Source organism: Cervus canadensis, chromosome 17, assembly GCF_019320065.1.
Source record: "Cervus canadensis isolate Bull #8, Minnesota chromosome 17, ASM1932006v1, whole genome shotgun sequence".
Lineage (NCBI taxonomy): Eukaryota > Metazoa > Chordata > Mammalia > Artiodactyla > Cervidae > Cervus > Cervus canadensis.
In genome coordinates this window covers 64,383,703-64,409,126 of record NC_057402.1, presented here as the reverse complement: position 1 = coordinate 64,409,126, position 25,424 = coordinate 64,383,703, and the positions used below count along the sequence as shown (strand labels likewise).

Below are 25,424 nucleotides of genomic sequence, written 5' to 3'. Positions count from 1 at the left end.
CTTCATAAGGATGTAGGGATTAAATGGGTAGGCATTTGTGAATGCCCCTAGCAAAGGGCCAGTTAGAGGCACCCAATGGCCAAGGGCTCACCCCGACTAACTTTGAAAAGTTTGGATTTTGGCAAACTAGGAAGACAAGATAGCAAAAAAGGGGGGAAAAGGAACGATCCAACTTCCAAGTCAGACCTTCTCAGCTGTTTAAATAAACAGCTCTCACAAGTAATCACCAGAGGGGATGTGAATGGGCCATGAGGGTATGAAGGCCCCAGTCAGGAGGGAATGAACAGAAAATCTCCAAGATATGGAAAGCTGAGAAGCCATGGTGATCAAAGACAATTTTAAAAACATGAAACTCGAGGTAAAACTAGTTTAAAAGGACTGCTTTGTCAGCTGCAGCATATCTTCCAACTAGATGTTGACAATTACACAGCTTTTTTCATTCTAGCAGAAAATTTCAGGCAATTAAATAAATGAATTACTGTGCTGGCCACATTCATCTCTGAAGCCCGTCTTCTCTTGGGGCAGCTCAGACAGTCCGAGAATTTTTGACACATGCAGTGAACTGCTCAAAACTTTGTTTTTTAAAAAAAGAAAGTATTAATGAAGACAGATCTGAGGTCAAATGTACCTCAAAACAACGCAAACCTCTTCCCCTGAATTAGTAACACTCAAAAGCTCCCGAGCTGGGACCTCAGGCAGGGACTTACCATCAGCTGCGCTGAAATACTCCGGGTTCACAGAGGCATACAGCACTCCATTTCCCAGCCTGCTGCTATTTCTGCCAAAAAGATGAAATTTAGGTTAGGGAAAAAAAAAAAAAAAGCCCACACATTTCTGTTTGTACTTTCATCTGTTTTATTTGTTCTGATTCAGTAAGGACCGGGAGGAATGGGGAAGGGGAGTACCATCAGGACAGCTCACCCTAACGCCTCTCTTGGCTTCCTCCTTGGCCTCAAATTAGAAACATTTCTTTCTTTACTTCATTAGAAATTGAAAGCTTATTTTATGGACAGGGTTAAAATACCATGTTTGAAAAAGCTGTGCAGAAGCAGCAATATCTGTGATGGGTCAACCAGACTCAAGAAAAAAATTATTTCTGCTGTTGAATCATTAGAAAATGTTCTCTTTTTCTTTAAAGAACATTTGACTGGAAAATCAGATTTTCTGATCCATAAGATAGTTCCTTAAACTCCTCAAAAAGTTCATCTTAACTCAGGTTTAAATCATTAAATCAGTCCAAAGCAGCAAGTGTCTGAACTTCACACCAAGGCACTCACCTTTTTCTATGGAAGACATACAGCATCATAAGCAACCCTCCCACTATCAACAGAACCGCAATGGGCAGAGCGATGATCAGGTGGATGAAGTTCTCATACGTTGCTGCAGAAACAAGCCAGAAATGAAAACATGTCAGGAGATGAACATATTTCATATTTAGTTGAAAGTATGAAAAAAAAAAACCCTGAGAATTCCTCTATTGCTTAACATGAACTAGGAATTCTAGTTGGCTATAACAAAAAAAGAGAAAACCAAGTCATTTGCAAAAATATTAAAGAAGTGCATACTGAGAAATAGAGTCATTTTATTGTCAACCTAAGTATATTCTGAAATAACTCAAATGATGGATTCAAGTAAACTAATCTCTGGTGGCTTAGTGGTAAAGAATCCGCCTGCAATGCAGGAGACCTGGGAGACACAGGTTCAATCCCTGGGGTAGGAGATGGCAGCCCATGCCAGTGTTATCACCTGGAAAATCCCATGGACAGAGGAGCCTGGTGGGCCGCGGCCCACAGGGCTGCAGAGAGTTGGACACAACTGAGTACACACACATAGACACACACAGACACACACAGACGACTATTAATGACATTGCATACATTTGCTAAAATAAGATGAATAGATTTTTATGTATATAGTGCTCAAGCTCAATCCGTCTTAAGACACTTCCACAGACAACTTAAAAAAACAAGAGTAATTGGATGATACCCCTTGCCAAAGCTGCTCTGAATTCTCCCCAAACATCAGAGGCCACGGTTACAGTCTGAGACCACAGAGCCCACACCTGCTCATCACCACGCTCAGCTCTTAGACGACAGATGACAGGCTGGACACTGATCCACATGCTTAGAAAATTCAGCCGGACGCTGGCAATCAACATGTCCACAGGGAGCAGAAGCACCAGACAAGTGGACTACACGCACTGCAAGGAGGCACGGAGGGAACAAGAGTGTGGAGGGAGTCAGGAGAAGCTGGCCAAGCAGAGCATGGCTGGAAGTGACGCTGCAGAGAAGTTAGGGCCGGTTCCCAGGGGCCCTGTCCAGGCTAAGCAGCGTGAACTGTACTCTGCAGATGAAGAGGAACAGGGGAGAGCCCCCCAGCCCTGCAGTGAACTTGATGGGACTTGGGTGGGGAGAGCTGGCTGTGCCCAAGGACAGCCTGAGTGGCTGGCAGCGGGCAGGGGCCTCTGCCCTCTCCCAGGGGGGGCTCCTAGGCATGTTCTGCATTGCCCAACTCAGACCTCACGAGGGAATCACTGCTCCTTTTCTACGAATGACCGAGACTCTCAGAGATGACCTGCCCCCCGCAAGGTCACACAGGCAGTGGGCTGGCCTTGGCACCCAGGCTTCCTGTACCCCACCTTGCACTTTCCCCACGAAGTAAGTGCCTTAGAGGCTCTGAGCCAAGGTGGTGGTGGCGGCTACAGAGGCTGGACTCCAAAGAGAACTCAGAGGCAGAAAAGAGGAGATGTGGGTTTGAATGGGAAGTGGGTGGCAGGAGAGAAGGAAAGAGGAGCGGTGGCCATGAGGCTCCTGGATTGGGTGCTGTGTGGGTCATGGGGCCACAGACTGAGCTGAGGAACGGAGGCGGGAGGGATTGTGAAGGTGCCAACTGTGACTCTGGTTTTGTGCACGACACACCTCAAGTGCCTGTGGGATATTTGAGAAATGTCTATGTGGAAATGAGGGTGGAACTCACTGGGGACCCAGTTACATCTATTAAGTCCCCCCATCAATAATTACTTTGCCACTAAATACTACTATTATTATTATTCTGTAAGGACTATTAAACCTATTTTAATTTTTAAAGTATTTTTATCAAAGTGCTCTAGAAATGGAGGCAGGCTCCTACATTTCCTAGTTCTTGAATACAGTTGCAAGTTAACAGGGCTTCTGGGAAGCTAGCAGAGGGGTTTTTTTTTTTTTTTGCCCCCTGAGGACTAGTTCTTCTATTTGTATCACTTATACTACTGGTCAGGTTGTACCGTGTTCTTTTTGAGTTTCACATTTCAACAGGGACATGGAGAAACTGGAACACATCCACAGAAGAACAAAATGATTGAATGGCTGGAAAATTGGTTTCTGAGACTGGCTTATGAGAAAGGGCCCCAAACTTGAGATTATTTAGTCTGGAGAAGAAAAGCCTGAAGAGTAATTTAGTAGTATTCAAGCACATGAAGGGCTCCTAAAAGGACAGCAGTTGCCAGAAAGCTTCCAAAGCTTCCGTCTCCTCTGAGGATCGGGCAGGAGAGGAGGCTCAATCCTAGCAGGAGGGAATCTGGTCTGACACCAGAAGAGCCTCCTGACAGTAGAGTAGGCACACAGATCCACTTCCCCGGGGATGTCTGCCACCTCCTGCTGGACAGGTGCCACCAGTGGGGCTCTGGGCTTCCCACCCGCTTCCAGGACCCACAGGGTTCACAGTGGGGGCGACGGCAGACAGGACGAGGACGCGGTCTTCTCGCCGACAAGCCAAGCTCACTGCGCCTCAGAAGCCCGTGCTGCTGTTTCAAAGAACACAGCGCCACACGAGTCCTCTAAGCCTGGGCTCTGCTCCTGAGGGACGCATGTGGACAGGGGAAGGCAGGAAGCAGAGCAGGGCAGGAAGTCACTTCTTTGGGGAGGGCTCTGGGAGGACGGAGAAAGCTCCCGCACTGGAGGGCATGGCACCCGCCAACTGCAAAGAGCAGGTGAAGCGGGGCGCATGGAGAATTCAGACCATTTCAGATGACGGAACAATCTAAGCATCTGTTTAGCCCTCCTCATACAGTGCCGGGCTCATAAAATGATGCCTCAAGGTTGGCAATTCTATCCCCCCCATCCTTCTTTAGGTATCTGTCATGCCGTAGATTTCTAAATATCATGTGTGTCTTGGACTTTGAGGCACTAATCAGATGGTCTGCTGGATTCATTGAATCCTGAGTTCAATAACTCAGACTCCGGACCAGAGCAGCACAGGTGTGGACACCAGAGGGGACCAGGGCAGTGGGAAATGCCCACTCAACCCAAAAGAAGCACCACTTAGCAAGCGGGGGTCACTTTTTCTCCAGCAAGCAGTCAGGAACAGTGTTACGACCAGTCTGATCCCACTATCTGAACATGAAATAATCTTAAAAATCTGGTTTCTACTACAAAATAGTACGAACTCAAAATGGAAATAACAAGGAATATTTATGTCACCAACCGAAAATACTGAATTTTCTTGGCCAAGCAAGTACAGTGCCCTTGTGCTCATACATTTTACAAACTCAGTTTTAAAATCAAAAATCCTCACATAGAATGGCCTTCTAAGAATACTGTCGTGTTGATGGTTTGAGCGTAAACTCAACACACGGCCGTCTCTGTGCCAAATGGGGAGTGTGTGTGTGCATGCGTGCTAAGTTGCTTCAGCTGTGTCCAATGCTTTGCAACCCCATGGACTGCAGCCCGCCAGGCTCCTCTGTCCATGGGATTCTCCAGGCAAGAATACTAGAGCGGGTTGCCATGCCCTCTTCCAGGGGATTGTCCTGACCCAGGGATCGAACCAAGTCTCTAGTATCTTCTGTACTGGCAGGAGGTTCTTTACCGCTCGAACCTCCTGGGAAGCCCGTCACCACATGGCGTACTGTGAGCTCTCCGTATGTGCTGCTGCTTCATAAGCGCACCTGTATCTGACCAACGAGCAGTGACGTGGCGATGCCTCGGCCTGGGACTCCGTCACGGTGACAACTCCTGCCCTGAAGCAGGCTGGACCAGAAGGCCCCCAGGTCTGTGTCCCCCCTAGGATTCTAAGCCCCGAGTCTGAGCCCCAGCGACCATCCCTGACGAGGCAGAAGGCAGAATGGTCAATTCAGTGCTTTGTAAAATGCTCTGGACATAAGCTGAGAGCGAGGGCCCCCTTGCTGACTCCCTCAGAAGAGGGTCTCTGAGGCAGGGACTCCACGTGCAGCAGCTCCCTGGCCTGAGCTCCCAGACGGGGTGCTGGCAGAAGGGCGCCCCTTCTCAGTGGTGGGTGACGGGAATCAGAACACCAGATGACCCAGGCGTCCCCGGCCCGGCCCCATCAGCAGTCCCACCACGGCCTTACTCTTGGCCTGAACGTAGAAGAACACGGGATCGGTCCACGACCCGTTCCCAGAGAGAGAGGTGGCCTGGATGCGGGCTGTGTAGTTGCCCGGGTTGAGCCGGCTGAGCTTGGCCCCGCCGTACTTCCTGTACTCCTGTCTGGACACACATTCCCGCTGATCCTGGAGGAAAGAAAACAGTCGCGTCAGTCCCCCCCCACACGCTGGAAATGAGCAGCTGTGGCTGCCGGGCCTCTCGCCTCCCACCGAACGCTGACCCCGACTTGCAAGAAAAGCGTAAATACCAGCTTTACATGGTGGCAGTTCTCCGGTAACTGAAAGCACACCCAAGCATTAACCAAACCTTATTTATTTAACCAAAAGGAGTTTCAGAAAGATTAAGTTATTAAGACCAGTCTCCAGGCTGAAAGATCATTTTCTGTAAAGAAACAGTTTCTTGGGGGGTGAGGATAAGCCAGCTCCTTGCACACCGTGAAAATTCCTCAAAGAGCATAGGGCTGCCAGAAAGACCTAAATCCTCACTGACTCACCTCCTTATTCCATCGTTCAGTCTTCAGCTGACTGGGGGTGCCCGGTGTCATGGTGTAACATACACCACACCTGTAACAGAAATGCACCCACACGTGCCCACTATCCAGACTCACCTCGACTTGGGATCCATATTTTATTTCATACATGAGGATCAATCCATTGGGATTCTCAGGTTCTGACCATTTTAAAAAGATGGAGTTCTCAGGCCTTGGCTCCCAGGTCACTGGCCCAGGAATGTCATCTGCTCCTTCTGTGCAACAATTGAAACAGGCAAGAAAGTTAGATTCCAGCCCCCAAGGAGGGACAGAAACACTGGACTAACTTAAGAACGGCCTCCCCAACCCCTCACAGAGGACAGAGGACAGCAGCCGCAGTGACTCCTCTTGGCCTGGCCACACACACACAGCAGGGGTTTTGGACTCGGAACAATCTAATGACTGTAAGTCTCGAGATGCCATCATACCCTCCCTTCCCGCTCAGGTCCCCCAACAGAAAAGCCTACTCTCAAGCACAGGAAGACAATCTTGGTAATTCCAGTCACTCAGGTCTGGTTCTTGGCTTCTATGTGATGCCATCAATACTGGCAGCACAGCAAAGGCACAGCGTGAGCAGAAGCAGCGGCCCCAGCCCGCGGGCTAAGCTCTGGACCATGCTCTGCACCTGCACACGGCAGACGCAATTTCTGGGCAGGTGTGAAGGATGCTCCTCCAGCCTGCCTGTGAGGAGGCCGCCAGGAAGCTGGTGCTGAGCGTAAGCTTGCTGGGGTGCAATCAGCAACTCCTCCAGCTGTCAGGGGAGGCTGGGGTGCTTGCCCTCTTGCTTTTGTTTTCTTAAAGTAGTAAGCCAGGTGGTGAGCAAAGTCACTGCAAGTGCCAGCTGGGAAGGGCTCTGAGAAATCAGCTGAGCTGCGTCTCTCCCGGGAGGGTAAAGAGATGAAGGCTGGGTCGGTTGGCAGAGGCACATCCGTGCTGGAACTGCACCCAGGAGGCCCCATCCCCAGACACAGACACTGTGTTCCCTGCCAGCTCTGCAGGGAAGCGAATGCTGCAGTTCACCCATCCTGAAAGGTGGATGTGGGGCTGTCTGAGCCACAGGCAGCTTCTAACTTACAAGAGGAAGGTGGAGACTAAGCAAGCAGGACCAAAGACTGCATGGGAGCTGACCCTGAGGAGGGATGCTCACTCTGAATCAGGGCTGCACACTGGGGATTTCACTGAAACTCTGGGAACTCAGGAGGGGCCTGGCAGAAAAGGGCTGTGGGAATGCATGATGCAAACCCACGAGAAAAAGGAAGAGTCAATCCTGAATCAAGCTCCCTGCTCTCAAGTACTTTGTATGGATAGACTGGGGTGGGAGTGGGGTTGCTCTGCATGAATGCCACTCCCTACTGGGCTACCAGGTCGCCTGCAGATGACCACCATTCTTTAATCAGCAGGACTGAGACTAAGAGTGTCAGCCTCTGTCTCTTCACATCATAGTCTGCTCCAGTAGGTTGGGTGTGGGTGAGCTGGATCACACCGTACCTGCAGGCATCGTTCTCGCAAAGACAAAGTTGGAGGCGCTGCAGCCAAGCTTCTCAGCCTCGTGGTTACAGCTGTGGATGTCGATTCGGTACAGAGTAAAAGGCCGGAGGTTGGAGATGACAGTTCTCTCCTTGTTGTCCACTCTGCTCTCGAAAAAAGGGTACTCAGTCTCGAGCTCTTCCGGGTCTGTGATGTTGTAGGTGTCCAGCACTGTGGTGTTCCTGCTCCGGCTGGACACAGTGGTGTTGGCGATCTGCATGACCTCCCTCCGCTTCCGTTCGGGTCTGCAAGGAAGAGAGAAACGTGGCCTGTCAGTGAGGGCTTCTGCCTCTCTTGTCTCTCCTCTGGCTCGAGCCAGAGTGAGAGAAAGAAAAGAAAAATCTTCACCTTGGAATAAAAGGAGCTATTCAACCCCCTGTATAACAACCAACAAATAATACGGAGATTTCCTGCATCACTTATTTTGTTTTCTCGGCACCGCAAATCTCAGCCTCACCATGCAAACTACTTCATGCTCCCAGAGTGGTTACTCGATAGCTGTTGTTCAGTCGCTTAGTCATGTCTGACTCTTTGTGACCCCATGGACTGCAGCTACCCTGTCCTTCACTGTTTCCCGGAGTTTGTTCAAACTCATGTCTGTTGAGTCAGTGATATCATCCAGCCATCTCATCCTCTTTTGTCCCCTTTTCCTCCTGCCCTCAATCTTTACCAGTTTCAGGGCCTTTTCCAATGAGTCGGCTCTTATCATCAAGTGGCCAAACTATCAGAGCTTCAGCTTCAGTATCAGTCCTTCCAGTGGATATTTAGGGTTGATTTCCTTTAGGATGGACTAGTTGGATCTCCTTGCAGTCCAAGGGACTCTCAAGAGTCTTCTCCAGCACGACAGTTCAAAAGTATCAATTCTTTGGCACTCAGCTTTCTTTATGGTCCAACTTGCACATCCATACATGCTACTGGAAAAACCATAGCTTTGATTATGTGGACCTCTGTTGGCAGACTGATGTCTCTGCTTTTTAATACGCTGTCTAGGTTTGTCATAGCTTTCCTTTCAAGGAACAAGCATGTTTTAATTTCATGGCTGCAGTCATACAGTCCACAGTGATTTTGGAGCCCAAGAAAATAAAGTCAGTCAGCTTCCACTTTCCCCCATCTATATGCCATGAAGTGATGGGACTGGATGCTATGATCTTAGTTTTTTGAATGTTGAGGTTTTTTTTTTTTGTTTTGTTTTTACTTACTTACTTATTTATTGGCTGTGCTGGGTCTTTGCTGCTGTGTGGGCTTTTTCTCTAGTTGCGGTGCTCAGGTTTCTCTTGCTGCAGGGCATGGGCCCTAGAGCACAGGTTTAACACCTGTGGAGCACAGACTGAGTTGCTCTGCAGCATGTGGGCTCTTCCAGGAACACGAATCGAACCCACGTCTCCCACATCAGCAAGTGGATTCTTTACCACCGAGCCACCGAATGCTGAGTTTCAAGCCAGATTTTTCACTCTCCTCTTTCACACTCATCAAGAGGCTCTTTAGTTCCTCTTCACCTTCTGTCATTAGGGTGGTGTTATCTACATATCTGAGGTTGTTGATATTTCTCCCGGCAATCTTGATTCCAACTTGCGATTCATCCAGTCTGGCATTTTGCACTATGTATTCTGCATATAAGTTACATAAGCAGAATAACAATATACGGCCTCCTTGTACACTATTTCCAATTTTGAACCAGTCCTTTCCTGGTCTGTTGGGAGGGGGGCCCAAACCCCAGATTCACAGTTCATGAGTCAGGGTGGTAGAAAAGCCACTGAACCTGGGTTCTAGTTTGAAAACATCTTTGAGCTCTTTTCTAACCTTCCTCAAACTTCCTGATTCTTGAAAGCATGCACAACATACAGAACATCTGGACTAACACATGAGCTGCAGCCCTACCATCCACTGTGAGCAGAACACATCACTGGTGGGGCAGGGTGGGAGGTGCTATGGTTTCAACAGCGACAGAGAAGGGAGGGGGAAGAAGTCTGTGAAATGACCCAAGTTTATTATGGAAAAAAGAAAAAACTAGTGACTCCCTTCTAAAAGGTCTTGATTTCCTGTTTTAAAGACTTCTAAAATAAGATGTCTATCTTTGACTACTGTACAAATATCAAGAAGGTCACTTGATAGAAAATAGAAATCTCTTTCAAAACCCTCTGTTGCTACAACCTAAATGCCTTTGAGGGCAAACCAAATGCAGCATAAACAGAAGCCAGGAGCTGCTGGTATCCCTGCTGGTAGGGAGCTGGGAGAAGACGGATGCCCAAGAGAACGCACTGGCAGCAGGGACACCACAGGGGTGGGAAAACGGGCTTACAGGTACAACACTGGCCTGGATCCTGCTCCTCTGCCCAGATTTGAGGCACGAGGTTGTTTCTAAACCCTGTGCTACAATTTTTCAGGAAGAAAAAGTCACCATCAGCCACCTCCCCATTTCCATCTCCTTCCCCAGACACTACAAGGCTGCCCTGTTGAATGTCCCTCTGATTTTTTTTTTTTCCCACTATTTTATGTGTGGTAAAACAAACTTTTAGCAGAAAAAAAAGCTAACAAAACTTTGTAATTTTAACCACTTTTAGGTGTAAAATTCAGTGTCCTTGATGACATTCATAATGCTGGGCAACCATCACCAAAATCTTTCATCACCCCAAACAGAAGTTCTACACACAGTAAGGAATACCCATTTTCCCTCTCTCAGCACTTGGTAATCTGTAATCTACTTTCCATTGCCATGAATTTGCCTGCTCTAGATATTTCACATACATGGAATCATGTAATATCACCCTCTGCATCTGGCTGCTTTCACTCAGCATAGTGTTTTCATGGCTCATTCCTGTTGTTCAGAATCTCATTCCTTTACATGGTTGAATAATATTCCACCACAGGGAAAGACCACATTGGCTCATCCCTTTATCTGCTAGTGGACACATGGATTGTTCCCAGCTTTTGGCAACTTGAATAATTCTGCTCTAGATGTTTATTTTCCTCCAATTTGTCCTCACTTGGCAGAAGTGGAGGCTGGAGCAACAGAGAAGACAGGTGCCCTGGGGTCGAGCTGTATGTCTTGGAAAGGCTGTCTTTGGCACGGCTTCACAAACCGTTTTTCGAGGGACGCTGTGGTGCTCGGTTATGCTTTGAGGTGGAGCCCGTTTCAAAACTGACTCTTGAGTTTCTCCTCGCTTCACTCCTCCTTGGCTAGGCTGGGAGTCGGGCAGGGAGGCGCAGGAAGGGCCCAAACCCCGGCTCCTTCACTTGCAGGTGTCTGCCCGTGGCCGGTGCTCTCCGCTCCCTGAGCCCACAGGCCGCCCACAGGGGACTGGGCGGCTGTCCCCTGTCGCCCGTCTCCCTGACGGCGCCCACAGTGCAGGCTGCGAGCTCCTGGCCCGTCCGTCAGGGCTGAGCGCCCACCCGCCCAGCAGGTCGCCTGCCCTGTCGTCTCTCCGTGACGGCCCCCGGGGCCTCACTTCCGGGCTGTCAACCTGCGCACGGTGGGCTGGGGTGGGGGCGGCAGCACCGCGGAGGACGCGGGGCCTGCGCGCGAAGATGGCGGGGCCTGGGTACAAAGATGGCGGTACCTGGGCCCCAAGATGGCGGTACCTGGGCACGAAGATGGCGTTGTGCAGGAAGTTCTCGAAGACCTTGCGGTATTCAGCCTCCTCCTTCTCCGCCTGCTTCTCGGCTTCGGTTTTGGGGCAAGCACAGCACGGCCCTTTCTCCCCGCCGCACACCTCGGTCTTGGGGTTCTCCGTCACCTCCTCGACGTCGATGGTGCCGTCGGCGTACTTCCTGATGGGGATTTTGTCTGCTCGGAACAGAGTGGCCTCGTGAGAGCCAAGTTACACGGGCTGCCCGGGAAGGGAGAGCCCCGCGCACCCGGGCTCACGACGGCCGCTGCCCCCTCGCCCCCTCAGACGCGGGCGCGGCCTGGGTGCGGCTCCGGGGCTTGGGGGTCGTGGGCCGCCCCCCGGCCTCCCCCTCACCTTTGGAGCAGTAGTTATGCCGATACAGGTAGCTGTCCTGGGGCTGGCGTTGCCAGCGCACGATGTAGTAGCTCAGGTTGCCGTTGGGCAGGGAGGGCGGGTTCCACTTCACGATCAGCTGAGAAGAGGAGTTTGAGGCCGAGAGGACATCCAGGGGGATGGAAGGAACTGGGAAGGAGGGCAGAGGACACTTCAGAAAATGGAAGGAAGTCGAGACCCAGGCTGTCAGATGCTTAGTGCAAACCCACCAGACTGTGACCTGGATAGGAAAATGGCGGTGGACACAGAGACCCAAGAGGCAAACCGAACCTTGTTTCCAAACTGTATTACTTTCCCTTCATAGCATCTGTTCTCAGGTCATCTCCGATGCCAAACATGACTAACCAGTCGATGGCCAAGAGCCGTGGGGGCGCAGCCAGGGTTGGGACAGATGACTTAGAATCTACAGTTAATGCAAATGCTGGACTGTCCTCATGTATCAGCGCTGCCATCCTCCAAGACGTTTAACTCGGGCAGTGTCAGCAAATGGTAAGACCGACTGCCTTGTGTGTGGGGGGGAGGGGGCGGTTCAAGAGGGAGGGGACATAGGTTTACCTATGGCAGATTCATGTGGGTATGTGGCAGAAACCAGCACAATATTGTAAAGCAATTATCCTTCAATTAAAATAAATTTTTTAAAAATTAGAAAAGAAAAACTGACTGACTTCTATTTTATTTGAGATTTTGAATCTCTGATAAAAAAAAAAAGGAAAAAAAAAAAACCAAAATGAAAGGGGGACCTTAAAAGGATGATGGAGGGTGGGGGGCAGAGTACAGGAGGCTCTGGAGGAAAAGGCAGTGAAAAAGGGTCTGTAAAGTCTGACAACTGTATAACCATGAATCTGTGGAAGTATGGAGTTATGACTATGAGAAGTCTAAAAATATCTGGAACACATATAAAGCCCTGATTTCAAGTCATGGACTTCTGTTACCATCAAAAGAATATTGATTACAGGCAAAGTATAAGAATCTGGTCAAATTGTACTTACTATTGCCCCTAAATCCCAAACCCAGAGCTGAATTGTGTATAAAGGGCAAATGCATCCAGGGACCACTGAAATCTTGTTTTCATTAGGTTCACAAAAAAAGCATTGATTTTGGTAGGTTTACTAAAGTGCAAGAAAACACCTTCGCTACATGCCACTTAAGCAATGTGGTCATGTAAGCTGCTTTTTTAATTTAATTGGAGTATAACTGCTTTTCAATGTTGTGTTAGTGTGCTGTACAGCAACATGAATTAGCTGTTTGTATACATATGTCCGCTCCTTCTTGAGGCTCCTTCACACATCCCCATCTCACCCCTAGGCCATCACAGAGCACTGAGCTGAGTGAGCTTCCTATGCAAGCTGCTTTTCAAATTCGAAAGCTTAAGGGACAACATATACATGGGGTTCTGAACACTTGCAGGGAAGGACACATTACGAAAAAGTTATGACTAATGCTAACTTTCTCTGGGAAAATGTTTTAACTACTAAATGCCAGGCCATTTTAGCACTTCCTAGAATAAGTATTTAAGAAACACACAGCTGACCTGGAGATGTTTCAATAACAGGTGTCACACAAAAACTGAAGCCGAGGACTAAGCCACTCTCTGACTACCACCTGTAAGGATAGCGCAAATGGAGCAAACGGACTCAATTTGTGCAGTGTTTTGTTTCCCATCTTTGGGGAAAGGAAACAAGTTTCTTAAGAATTGGTCATAGCAAAGAAAGATTTTTATTTTCCCCAAATTAGTCACAATGAATTACTTCCAAATTTTTAGGCTGAACAACCTGTTCTGTTCCCTTGAGTCTCTGCTACATCATCCCAGGCCTAGAATGAGAAGCCTGTGTCACATTTATTGATACAAATGCTGTACCATCCGTGACATGATCATAGCCACCTAGAAGAGCATTGGGATGGAACAGGGGAGGGGAGGAGGAGGGAAGAGAACATGAGCAAAAGGATTTCCTGACCAACATTTTTTTCCTCTCCCTCTTTACCATTTAAATTCACTTTGTGCTAGCTTATATGTGTTTTAACAGCCTACGCATTGTAACAATGGCTATCATCAAAGAATGTTTAAGTGCTTTTTAAAATGATGTGCATTTCCCTACTTCTAACCTGGTATTTATACACTTGGAAAATTGACACAAATGTTTGCTCTCATTAGTTTCAGATTCTGGAGTTGAGAAATGAGGTAGTTTAGAAAATGGGGATCAGGGGAGAAGGAGGCACATTGTCATCAGCAATCATTTGCAGTGTCTACCACATGGTTCCTCTCATGCTTTTCAACTTGTGTTTGTTTTCTTGGAACCCTAGGCGCCACAGGATGAAGGTGAGAAACCAATGAGCCCGAGATAAACTGGAGCACCAACCAGCAGGGCTTCAGTTCCCAGAGGTCCAACTATCCAAATAAACAAGAAGGGGAGCCCAGGGGACTGTATCCCATTGGGGCCTTCCAAAGAAACCAACCCAGCACCCTGGGGGACCTGGGCTCACTGGTCCAGGACAATCAGAATGATGACGGAAGAGGGTCCCAAGTCCACAGAAGATATCCTGGAGGAGGCTGGGGTATTGGGAGTAGGAAAAAAAAATATATGATACTGCTAAGGTATTATATTGATATATTGACAAGACAAACAAATGAAAGACACACTGGCCCAGGATGGGGGGAGACAATGGGCGCAGCTCAGGGACAGCCCTCTGACTAAATCTTGTCATGAGCGGGGAATGTGAGCTGATGAGGCGGGGACCGTGCGAGGGTACCTGAGGCGTTGGTGCGAATGTACAAGATCTCGCTCTTGGCCCCACGGATGTGGTCATTCTCCACCATGGTGAGGGTCACGGCCTTGACGTAAACGGCGTACTGTGTCCAGGGCTTCAGCCCGTGCAGCAAGATGCCGGGCTCCACGTCCTTGTTGGGCGGCAGGTCCACGTCCACCATGTTCCAGCTGTTGGAGCCGCAGGCGTCCTGCCCATCATACTCCGTGACGTTTTTAAAGGGGCTGAAACACAGTCAGTGGAGCTCAGACACTGCCTTATGGTGCTGACATCGAAGCTCTAAGAAACCTCCCCGGGGGGCCCCCTGCCACCTTCCATAATGGGGATTCTAGGTAAAACACATCAGCAGTTAGATCCTTACAGAATCAAAGTAAGCTACCAGACTCCAGGTTTCACTTGGTTCTCTATATACTACAGAATCAAATCCTCTGCCTCAGGAAGAGTAAGTTCTGTAATTACTGGGATTGGAAACACTGCTCCCTCTCTTCCCACTGTGGCATTTTTTTTTTCCACCATAAAGAAAAAACAAGGGCAGTCACTTAATGCAAACATCAGTTATTGATAAAGAATAAGAACTTCTGGAGGAAAATGCCTTTGCCACAGAAAAACAGCTTCTCAAATACAGCCTCCAAAATCTAATTTGCTCACAAACAATTCTGATTGCTTTAGTATTTTTATCACATTCAAATATTTAGTTTCCAGATTATCTCAGACACTAACGTCAACCACTTGGTGAAAGTGCCAGCCGACCCTGCCAGAGCACTGGTAGGACTGTCAAAGAGGACGGTGGTTCTGCACAGATGCGGAGCTGGGCAGGGATCCCACGCCCCTCAGATGGAAGGGCTGGACAGCCACTGGTTTCTGAAACCAACACTCACACACCCCTCCCTGTCGTCGTGATGGAAGACGAGTGGCTCCAAAGTGCAGGGACACGGAATGCCTGAGAATCCTGCATCTGGACTTTCTCGTGGCTCCAGCACTCCCAGGGCCCCAGCTGGGGCAAGGAAAAGGGTACCAGATGCTGCCACGGTGGCTCTGGCTCCAGCTACAGGGAAGCCAGGCGCCCGGGAGAGGGCCCTATGGCATCAAGGGTGAAGAGAGGGACTAAGAGGCCCGGGCAGCCACCTGGATACAGGAGGCACCGGAAGGAAGGAGTGGACCGAGAAGACATCCCTGACATCAGGAGAGATGTGCTGACTGCCCGGGCAGGCAGGTGTCCCCTGAAGGACAAGAAATGCCCCTGGCAGATTCTGGGAGAGATCCTGACAGGTTCGCAACATGGAGATCAGTCTCCATTCTCCATCCCTTGTTTGGAGGGCTTACGATCTACAGCGGAGGGGCACATCTGGGGAGGGGCCATGGAGAGTGACGGGACTAGACGATGGACTCGTCTGAGGGTCATCTCGAGGGGGGCTGGGCTCCCCGATTCGGGTGTCCCTGGACTATGGGTGACTGCACCAAGGCTGCAAGGATGCCGTGACCACACGCTCCATCCCAGCTTGTGAATGCTTGCACTGACCTAAGTCACAAAGTTAAGTTTTTCCCTTTGGACTTTTTTTATCCAAGCACCCCTAAGCACCCACTGACGAAGGAAAGCCGTTGAGAAAACACGTTTCCGTTTACAGCTGTCACTGCGGGTCGTGGGTGTCACCGGACAGCGGGGGTGGGGGGAGGAGGAAGCCCCGCCCACAGAGTGACGTCACAGCGCAGACACTCACGCTTCCTTGTAGTAGACGGTGAAGCTGATGAGGTCCCGGTAGTCGGGGGGCCGGTACCGGTGCCAGGTGATGATGATCCGGTTCTTCCACGTGGTGGTGGAGGTGAAGTGCAGGACGTCACTTTCACCTGGGGCAGAGGCACACCCGTGAGGGACAGCGATCTCCGCCCTCCCCTCCCACGTGCCCGCGGGCTCACCACGGCCCTCTCCCCTGTGCCTGCAAAGCCCCTGTTTGAATGTCTCTGTGACTCTACTGTTTCCACTAAGGACTCAAACACTGCACTACAGGGCCTGCAAGGGGCTAGGTCCTTTGTTTTCGTTTACTCGGGGCCCTGGATGTGAACTTGTGAGCGATTCTTAATAACCTACAAGAGGACTGCTGGCTGCAGCAAGGGAGCTTGTCTCTCTGCCCCTGCCTGAGATGTGGGCCGCCGAGGGGGCTGGGGAGCGTGAGCGGACCTTGACGCATGTCTTCTTAGACATGGTGACACCCGTCTCACCACTGTGGATCTGCCTGGTCGCGTCAGTAACGGGGCAGGTGTGCCACGAGAGGGGAAAGCTTCTTAGTCTGAACTTGGTATCGACACCTTCCTGCACGACACCTCCAGGAACTCCCTGGAGGCTCCGGCAGTGCCGACGCGTAGCAGGGAATGGACTGAGCACTGACCGAGCCCACCTCGCTGGACACGGCTCCCGTCCTTGTGGGAGGAAGCCTGGGCCCGTGAGCACCACAGGGACGCTGTCCCAAGTCCCCTCGTGCTCCCTGGCCAGATTCAAGCTGACGGGAACTTGGGGAGGGCTGCTGAAGCCGCCGGGCATGAGAACCGAGCTCTCCTCTGAACTTTTTCCTGACCGGAGTCCCACCCACCGCACCCTAGGGAGGTGAAGCAGAGGCCAGCAACAGTTACAAACCAAGATGTCTGTGGGGCAAAACGTGATGGATTGGGATGGAAAAAATGCTGCAGTTTCCGCTAAAATGTTATTTAGAGAGGAAACATGATTCCCCCCCCCAAAAGAAAATAAATGGCTACTGTATTCATGATTGGAAAGGTCAGATTGGCTGACTCTGAGCAGAAAAACACTTTGACAGAGCTATGCAACATCCACTCTGCGATGGTCTAAACAGGAGCGTGGCGAGGCGGGTGTGGGGTGTGCAGGGAGAAGGCCCTCCAGCTCTGTGTGGGGTTTCTCTCCTCTAAAATCCCTTCCTGGGCAACTCGAGAATCTACGGGGTGAATCCAGAGCCCACAAAACGGACTCCAATTCTGACGGTCTCTAAGATTCTCTCCTGCCTGTGTGCGCGTAGGCAAATCACCCCGGATCACAGGGATTAGTCTATGTTTTTCCCATACTGTCCCTTATCAAAAGCTGATGGTGGAGAGACAGTTTACTTTCATAACCTGATCCAGCCACACAGAAGCACACCGTTTTTAAAAGCAGTTTTACATACAGGGTTAGGTGAGAAACTCACCGCTCAGAGGCAAAACCTTCAAGCAGAAGTCATATAACCAATATAAGATTATAATTATACTGTTCCAAACTTAAACATCAGTATCAATTCAGGGAGGCAGTCTCTCTCCACTTTTCATGCTGTGGTGGGACCAGGATCTGGGTCAGGGGCCCAAGGCCACAGGGGCTGCAGCTGAGGCCCCCTGCCCTCAGACCTCCCCTCCACCCCAGGGACTCAGGGCCAGGCTCACTCCCTCCCAGCACTGAAGGGACCATCTCTCCCCTCGAAAACAATCCAACGGTGTGCGTGAGCATAGAAGATGCTTAACTCGGTGTACTCTGTAAGCACCCCTTTAAAATCTGAGTGAGAACCCATTTATAAATGTTTATACACAGATACGAATCTGCCTCACTACTGCCTTTGAAGCTGTCCACGTGTTGGTTTAAGAGGCCTGCGTGAAGCGAGGAGGGGCCACGAACAGAAGCCACCGCGCGGTGTGGGAGGGCACACTCACAGGAGGCTCGCTCCCCGTTGTTCCTGGTGTTTATGTCCCCTTTGCTCTGGCGCCCTTTCGTCCCCGTCACTTCCTCCATGCGGTAAATCTCCGAGACACACAATTTGGGATTGAATGCAAAGTACATTTTCCCAGCTTTGATGGTCAGGTTGCGGTGGTCCCAGTCCCACAGCTGCTGCAAGTTCTGGTTGTCAAGGACGTAGAAGGAGTAGTTCCTGGAAGCAGAGAGATCAGCATCAGACCGTTATCTTTCGCCTCCAGCCACCCTGCTCAGGACTCTTCGCCACGTGGCTCCAGAAAACACCGCCTCTGCCGATCAGACATGGAATTTTTAACAGTATCTAAGAAGAGTCCCTGTTAACAATAGCAACAATATGATTCAAGGATAATGTCAAAACAGATAAAACACTAATTTGATGACCCCGATTATGCTTCTCACACTAGAGGCTGTTACTCAAATCATTCTCTAGAAACGCCTCTGGTTATTTCTCTCAAGCAGAGTATGTACAACGCACTTGAAATCAGTCCACGGGAGAACAGATATGCTCTGCTACTCAACCAGAACAGCTTACATATTTGCTGTAGAAAGCCTGCCATTATCCTTGGAGTTAAATCCCATCCCATCCCCTCCGTGCAGCTCAGCAGGTAGGACAGAGAACGGGACTGGGAAATGGGTCAGTTCCTCCTCCAGATGCACCCCACCCTGCAAAGTCTCAGCTCTGGTCACTGGAGAAGGTGGCAGAGGAGAAATGGCCCCTGAGGGGCAACCCCCCCAGGCCACCCATCCAGGCGACAGCAACTCAATGTCCAACAAGTTCAAGGCACACAAAGCTGATTTTCAGAGGGCTGCCCCCCCCCCACCAGCCCCTTGGGGGTTTCTCCTGAGCAGGTCTGGGGGGTTGAAGATCCGCATTTTTAACCAGCGCTCAGGGGACGCTGACGCTGTAGTGCCGGGACCATACCTGGAGAGGCACTGGTCTAACAGGTGCTGAGGGGCGGGGGTCCAAAGCTGACCAACTGAGACGTCCACTCCAGTGGGTGGGCACAGAGCGGCAGCCACGGCCGCCTCTAAACGTTGGGGGGGGTGGACAGCCAGCATCGGCAGCCGCTAGCCCGCGTCCCCTAGAAAACCCCCACCTCGGGGCGGCAGGAGAGCGGACAACTGCAGCGCATCTGTACACCAGGCGGGCAGGGTCACCGCGCACCGCAGACCTCAGACCGTCCCCTTCCTGCCCCCCACCCCAGCCTGGTCCCGTCTGCGGTTCGCTCCAGCGCCCTCTACAAAACTGAGTCTAGGCACTGGTGGCCCCTTGTGTGGGTTTCCAAGACCCACTCAGGGATCCAGCACACACACAGAGAAGGACGGACCCCGGCCCCCTTACCAGAGCCGGGACGGACCAGACGGAAGCCGGGAGCGCTCCTGTGCCCTGGGGCGGGGTGCGCTGGGCACCTCCCGGCGCCTGGGGAGGTTCAGGCCTCTACCCGCCAGTCAGTCCACAGGCTGAGCTACGCTGAAGCCCGGGTCCCGCCTGTACGTCAACCCGGGAATTCCCGGGCATTCCCAGACAGGGTCCAGAGCGGTGCCGTCTACTAGCTGCGCGCGTGCACGCGGGTCCTCAGCTGCTCTGTGGTTCCGTCCGCTCACTCACGGGGCAGCAGGCGGAGGTACCGCGTCACCCGAGCGCCCTGCGGCTCGGCGGGGCCCAGAAGGAGCCGCTGCGCCCAGGGAGAACCTGCCCCCTGCCCGATAGCCCAGCCCTTCAGAAGCGCTGGGCTGCACCCCATGGGGGCCGGGGAGGGAAGGGCACAGTGAGCCCGCGGCCTGAAGGCGGCAGCTCAGGAGCCAAGAGGGGCTCCTCTCAGACCCACCCGAGGCCTCAGATTCATCCAGGGCCACTAAGTCAGGCGGCAGAAATGGGCAGGCCAACAAATCCTTTCCTTTCACCGAGAGCTTGCGCCCCAACATAGGAATATGCTGGAAAATGTGCAAAGGACATATTGTCCAAAGGAACCGAGGCTCAGGCTAGGCACCGCAAGGCCACGTGAGAGGACCAGGCTGCTGGGGCTGCTCCCCGGAGGAGGGGTGTCTGCAGGTGGAGACGGATGCCTCGGGCCATCCCTGCCCTCGGGCTAGTCCCAGCTCTGAAGGACGCTCAGAGGTGTCAACACAAACCCTGTGGGCCTGGCGGCTCCCAGGTGTCCAAGTCATAACGGGGAAGGACAAAATCTCCTTGGTGCAGAAACCTCTGAGTCCGAAGTGAAGGCCAGTTACCCAGGTCAAACTTCTGGCTCAACCTAGGATGAGGCTTTTATTTTAGTAAACTAATTTCACTAGCAGGGAACATAACCCTACCGAAAATACCTTCTGAACAAAACATCTTCTCCCCAGGGGAGGGAGCATGAATTATAAATCAGGAATTTGACAAATGAATGGCAGGCACACTGAAATTCTGCCTATGTGATTAATCACTTTGAAAAGCAAGATTATCTTTTTACAGTAAACATAAACATTTTTTTTTTATTTTTACAACACTGAGAAGGCCTGGAGCCAGGATACCAATATCAATAAAACCCGGTCGTTACGGAGCCGGAGTAGTGACAGAAAAGAAAAATAAAACCCTCATCACAATAATAACCAAGCCATTCACGAGCTGCTTGTCAATACTGTTCTTGTTTTCCCAACCCCAGCTGGCGCCCTGCTGTCCTCACATTCCTACCGAGATCAGGTGAGGATTAAGAGGTGGGAAAAGGCAGAAACTTGTCTGCACATCTTCAACACACATAAACACACTTAGATTTTACTGTTTCCTAAAGGAATGGGCTGTTTAACTCAATTGTTCTGTAAATGTGATTTCCTAATTGTTTCTAAGATGTCTGCCTTTACATTCAAAATGTATTTTTAAAAACTATCTGGTTATTTTTCTGTCCCTTACACAGACTCCATGGTGCCTGGATTTTATCTGTGTTACAGTCCTTTCCCCAGCTCTTCTTAAGGTTGCAAAAAATGTTTGTTCCTATGCTTAGGGAGGGTCCCATCTGCCAAAATGTAGATCACCGTGGGAGGCTATCTCCTTGAGGACATCTATATATCACCTGCATCAACATTCTAAATGCCCAGCACATGTTGTACACCTGTCTTATTTATGGCTCCAGACTCAGGGCTGTCTTACCTCTGAGTTGTCAACACCACCACCTCCCTGCCTGCTCAGATGAAGGGCAGGAAGGGCCGGGAAGCAGAGGAAGGCAAAGTGCTGGGGATTCTCCTCGTACTTAGAAGACAACGCCAGGTCCAGGGCTGGAACGTCATCTCCAGTCTCACTAGGCAGCAACTCTAGACAAAGCATTTCTTCAGCTTCTCCCCAGCTGGGACAGATGGGGCTGGGGGGTGGGGGAGGGCGGGGCAGGAAGGAACACTCTCCCCCTTTCCAAACTTCACTGACAGACTGGAAAAAAGCAATCACCATTCCCTTTATTTCTCAGAGAAAAAAATCCACAGACTCTTCCCTGCGGTCCCTAGGGGGCATCAGAACCCAGCACATGCAGGCTGTCTCCAGCACTCTGCAGCGGATGGAGGGCTTGGTCTTTGTACAGAGGCTGCCTCTAATCCGTCTGCAACAGACTGCTTTCCGCCACGTCCAAATCTCCCCCGAAGTTCAATATTTACACCAGCCTTGGGGGTTCAGCAAGGGTAGGAATTTATATTCACATGTCTCTAGAACCAAACAGATACTCTAAAAATGTTTCCTCTTTGAGTGTTTTAAAAACAGCTTTACTGAGGTATAATTTATCTACCAAGAAAATTCACTCATTGTAAGTTTTTACAGTTCTGGGAGCTCAGCAAACCCACACAGGGGTCCAGCCATCCCCACGAGGCAGTGTCGGAGCCTCTCCACCCCTCCTCACTCTCAGCACTTCCAAAGCTCTGCATTCCCAGTGGTGCGCAACCTCTGATTCCACCCCCAGCCCTTCGCGGCTTTCTGTCTCCACAGTTTTGCCTTTTCCAGAAATCACCCATTAATGGAATCGTACAATGTGGAGTCTCTCGTGTCTGGCTTTTTGTCACTTAACCTGATGTTTTTGAGGTTCACTCCTGCTGTGACATTATTGTTGGGCAGTAACCCACTATGCCACGTTTTATTTATCTGCTCATCTGCTGATGGACATTTGGATTGCTTCCAATGGGGCCTTTATTTGCTGTGGGGGGAGGAGGGTATCATGAATACTCCTCCTATGAGCAATCCTGTACGAGTCTTGTGGGGGCATGCTTTTGTTTCTCTTGGGTAGATACTGGGATAGATCCTGGAACTGCTGAGTCACACGTCTGACTGTACATTTTTTGGAAGTGCCAAAGAAGTGTTAAAGTATAGCCATGATGCAACCTAATCTTAGAATTGCAAGAAGACAGAATAAAGCACAAAGTGTTGCACAGCCAATTGGGAGAGACATGCGCAGAGACGCCTGACTGCATCCAAGACTCCGATCCTTATAACCCACCACCTCCGTCTAACTCTCATTCTTTTCAGGCTAACCATCCTTGGTGGCACCAACAAATCTGAAATTTTAACTCATTTATCTCATGCTATCACAAAACCGGGTTGTTCAACATCAGGGAATTTTTTCAGATAACAGAAATATCTTCTTTTTCAAGGGCTTACAAGTTAGCCATTTCATAAATATCTTGTACGTGTGTATTCCAAAATCCACTTCCTTCCAAAATAGCAGAACTTTGGTCTTAATGTCTAAGGTTATTACTCCAGAAACACATCACCTTACACAGAGTGATGTCCTCAAGGAAGCGCTGGCCATCTGAATTCTGCTGGCTTACCTTTAGACCACATATGTTGTCCGGCCCCTTTCTCCAGAGACAAGCAGCCCTGCTGCCTGTTCCCACCTGATTTTGCCCTGTGTCCATCATGGTCCTGGACGTCAGATTCTAGAATCAGCTCACTCGGAGTGAGGACTAAGAGGTCTATCCCAGGTAACGTTCTTGAATTTTATATTCTGGACCTGACTTTGTAGTCTGGGCTACTCAGGAGACATTTGGGGACTGGTCTCCGTTCCAATTTGGAAAGCAAAGGGTGACACATAAAAGGGATTTATGTGCTACCAATTTGTCTGTTCAGCATCAAAACAAAAGGCTATAAAACTTTCTTCCCACTGGAAGCACTTATTTGGTCATGAGAGGTATAAGAAAAGTCATACTTTAAGACAGCAGTGTGACAAGAAAATATCTAGGCAAAAAATCAAAGTGTTTCGGGTACATGCTTACGAAGAAGAAGAAATAAAGGGGTAAAGCAGTGGTTTCCAATTTGGCCACACACTGAAATTACCTGGCAATCTTTAGAAAAGGAATGATGCTCGGATCCCACCCCTAAATGTTCTGACTGAACTGGGATGGAGTGCAACTTGGGCATCAGGATTCCTTAAAGGCCCCCGGATGACTCTTACATATAGCAAAGTGTGGGAACCCCTGGCGCAAAAGTCATCTTGGCTTATAGCAAAAGCACATGGAAGTGAAAGGTTCTACTAACACTCTGGTAACTCAAACGTCCTGAATAGGTTCCACTGCCTATCCAAATTATAACCTCCACACCTGGGTGCATAACAGCTTACGTAATCCTAATACCACCTACCTCTCCAGCATTTTTTGCCAAACAGGTCCCAGGACGCCCCAGCTCGTTGCCTCTGCTGCTGCCGTCCTGTCCTGAAACGCCTTTCTTCACCCTCTGCTCGCTGAGCGTTTCCGGAAACCCTCCAAGGCCCATCTCCAAAGCCAGCTCTTCTCAGAAGCCCGTGTGATCTTTCTTAATCAGATATCTGACTATTCTTCATGCCCATGGCATGTGCCTTTTCTTCCCCTGTGGCACTCTGCAAACTTCACTCAGCACTGCTGGCATTTATCTACTTAGCATCTTCCTTTCTTTTCTGCTTCCTTTGGACTCTTCCTTTTTCTTTCTTTTTTAAGGTTTGAGTGGAAGATTGGCTCTTTTTAAAGCTCATTTTGCGTTCTTTATAGTTTTAGGTGTACATATACTGATTCATGGTTTTTACAGTTCACTTTTTTTTGGCCATACCACATGGCTTGTGGGATCTTAATTCCGTGACCAGGGATCGAAACTGCATCCCCTGTATTGCAAGGTATCCCCTGTATTCCTAACCACTGGGCCAATGGAAGTCCCCACAACTTTTAAAGGTTATACTCCATTTGTAGTTACTATAAAATATCAGCTATGTTCCCCGTGTTGTACATTTTATCCCTGTAGCTTATTTTATACATAATAGTTTGTACCTCCTACTCTCCTATCCTCCTCCTCCTCCTATCCCTCCTATCCCCTCCTACTCCCCTGCTGGTAACCACTCATTTGTTCTCTGTATCTGTGTGACTCTTCTTATAGGGGTGAGGGGAGCAGGTGAAAAGGCTGGACCTAACCTCCTTCCTAAGTCTGAGGAGGAGAAATACAGAATTGAGTTGCCACTGGTCACACCTGACCCAAAGCCAGCTGCACGGGTACTCATCACAAGCAAGGTTACGACCCAGACCATTTTGGTCATGAGTGAGGAAGGCAGTCAAAGGAACAAAGCTCTTGGGAAAAGAGGCTAGGTTCTCAAGTGCTCCAGCTAAAGAGAAAGCCTCCGAAGCAATGGCAGGAAGAAATCCAAGGCTGGAAGCTCAGCCTCCTCAGAGCTACCAGGGCTACTGGTAGACGGTCAGCAGGCTCACCACTGCCATCCCCTGACAAATAAAGTACTAAGAGCAGGGGAGGCCTGAAGCTTTGCTGAGCCTGGAAGTGGCCCAAACACCTAAGAGACGACACGCATCTGTAAGAAGGCCCCACTGGGGCTTTGGGCTTTACACAAGATTCAGATAGTAAGAAATACGTCATAAATATTTTTGTAAATAAAAATCACACTTTAATTTTCAGCTACACTTGAGTGCATAATACTTTCAGTTAACACACAACTTGATAGGTAATCACGTTATGTAATAATTCCTAATAAAAATTAATTAAACTCTCCTGCTAGCTCTCCCCTCTATATGTATCACTTGCTCAACCTGGGGGGAAAAAAGTGTATCCTCAAGCAGAAGGAAAACCTGCAGGTACCAATACGCTAAAGAAGAGGTGCTTACCATCACCAGAGTTTCCAGAAAAACCTACTTGGAGGAAAAGGAAAAATAGCTGTGCTAAAATTCATTTTAAAATTTACTACAACCAACGATAACCATCACCTCAAACTGGCAGAGCTTTGGCTTGCTATGTTGGTGACCTGGGACATTGGGCTGAGCACAGTGGCAGCCTCGGTGGATTCACCACGAGAAGGACGTTGTTCTAAAGAATCAGGGTTCCCAGCGGGGAGGACACTGTGCTTTTCAAGGATGGAATGAAGTGCTGCCCCCTCTCTTTGGCTGTATCAGATGATGGAATTTTAAGAATTTAAGACTGACCAAGAGTGAGTCTGAGAAAAGCAGGAAGGCTGTAAGGAAACCCTTTTGTGGTAACTTTATCCATCGGGGCACATAAATCAGCAAAGACAACCTTTCTCATG

General features: G+C 49.8%; 1 protein-coding gene across 3 annotated transcripts in view; it reads right to left on the bottom strand.

Moving 5' to 3' along the window:
* The window catches only part of IGF1R (insulin like growth factor 1 receptor), a 300,365-nt gene that overhangs the window by 33,156 nt on the left and 241,785 nt on the right, over positions 1 to 25,424 (bottom strand). For all 3 annotated transcript variants that reach the window (XM_043489499.1, XM_043489500.1, XM_043489501.1), the window contains 10 exons: positions 17,880 to 18,094; positions 15,917 to 16,043; positions 14,184 to 14,422; positions 11,397 to 11,564; positions 11,014 to 11,218; positions 7,396 to 7,679; positions 5,986 to 6,122; positions 5,344 to 5,503; positions 1,278 to 1,380; positions 708 to 778 (listed from right to left, as the gene is read on the bottom strand). In XM_043489499.1, coding sequence (XP_043345434.1) covers positions 708 to 778; positions 1,278 to 1,380; positions 5,344 to 5,503; positions 5,986 to 6,122; positions 7,396 to 7,679; positions 11,014 to 11,218; positions 11,397 to 11,564; positions 14,184 to 14,422; positions 15,917 to 16,043; positions 17,880 to 18,094 — 1,709 coding nt within the window. The remainder of the gene's footprint in view (positions 1 to 707; positions 779 to 1,277; positions 1,381 to 5,343; positions 5,504 to 5,985; positions 6,123 to 7,395; positions 7,680 to 11,013; positions 11,219 to 11,396; positions 11,565 to 14,183; positions 14,423 to 15,916; positions 16,044 to 17,879; positions 18,095 to 25,424) is intronic.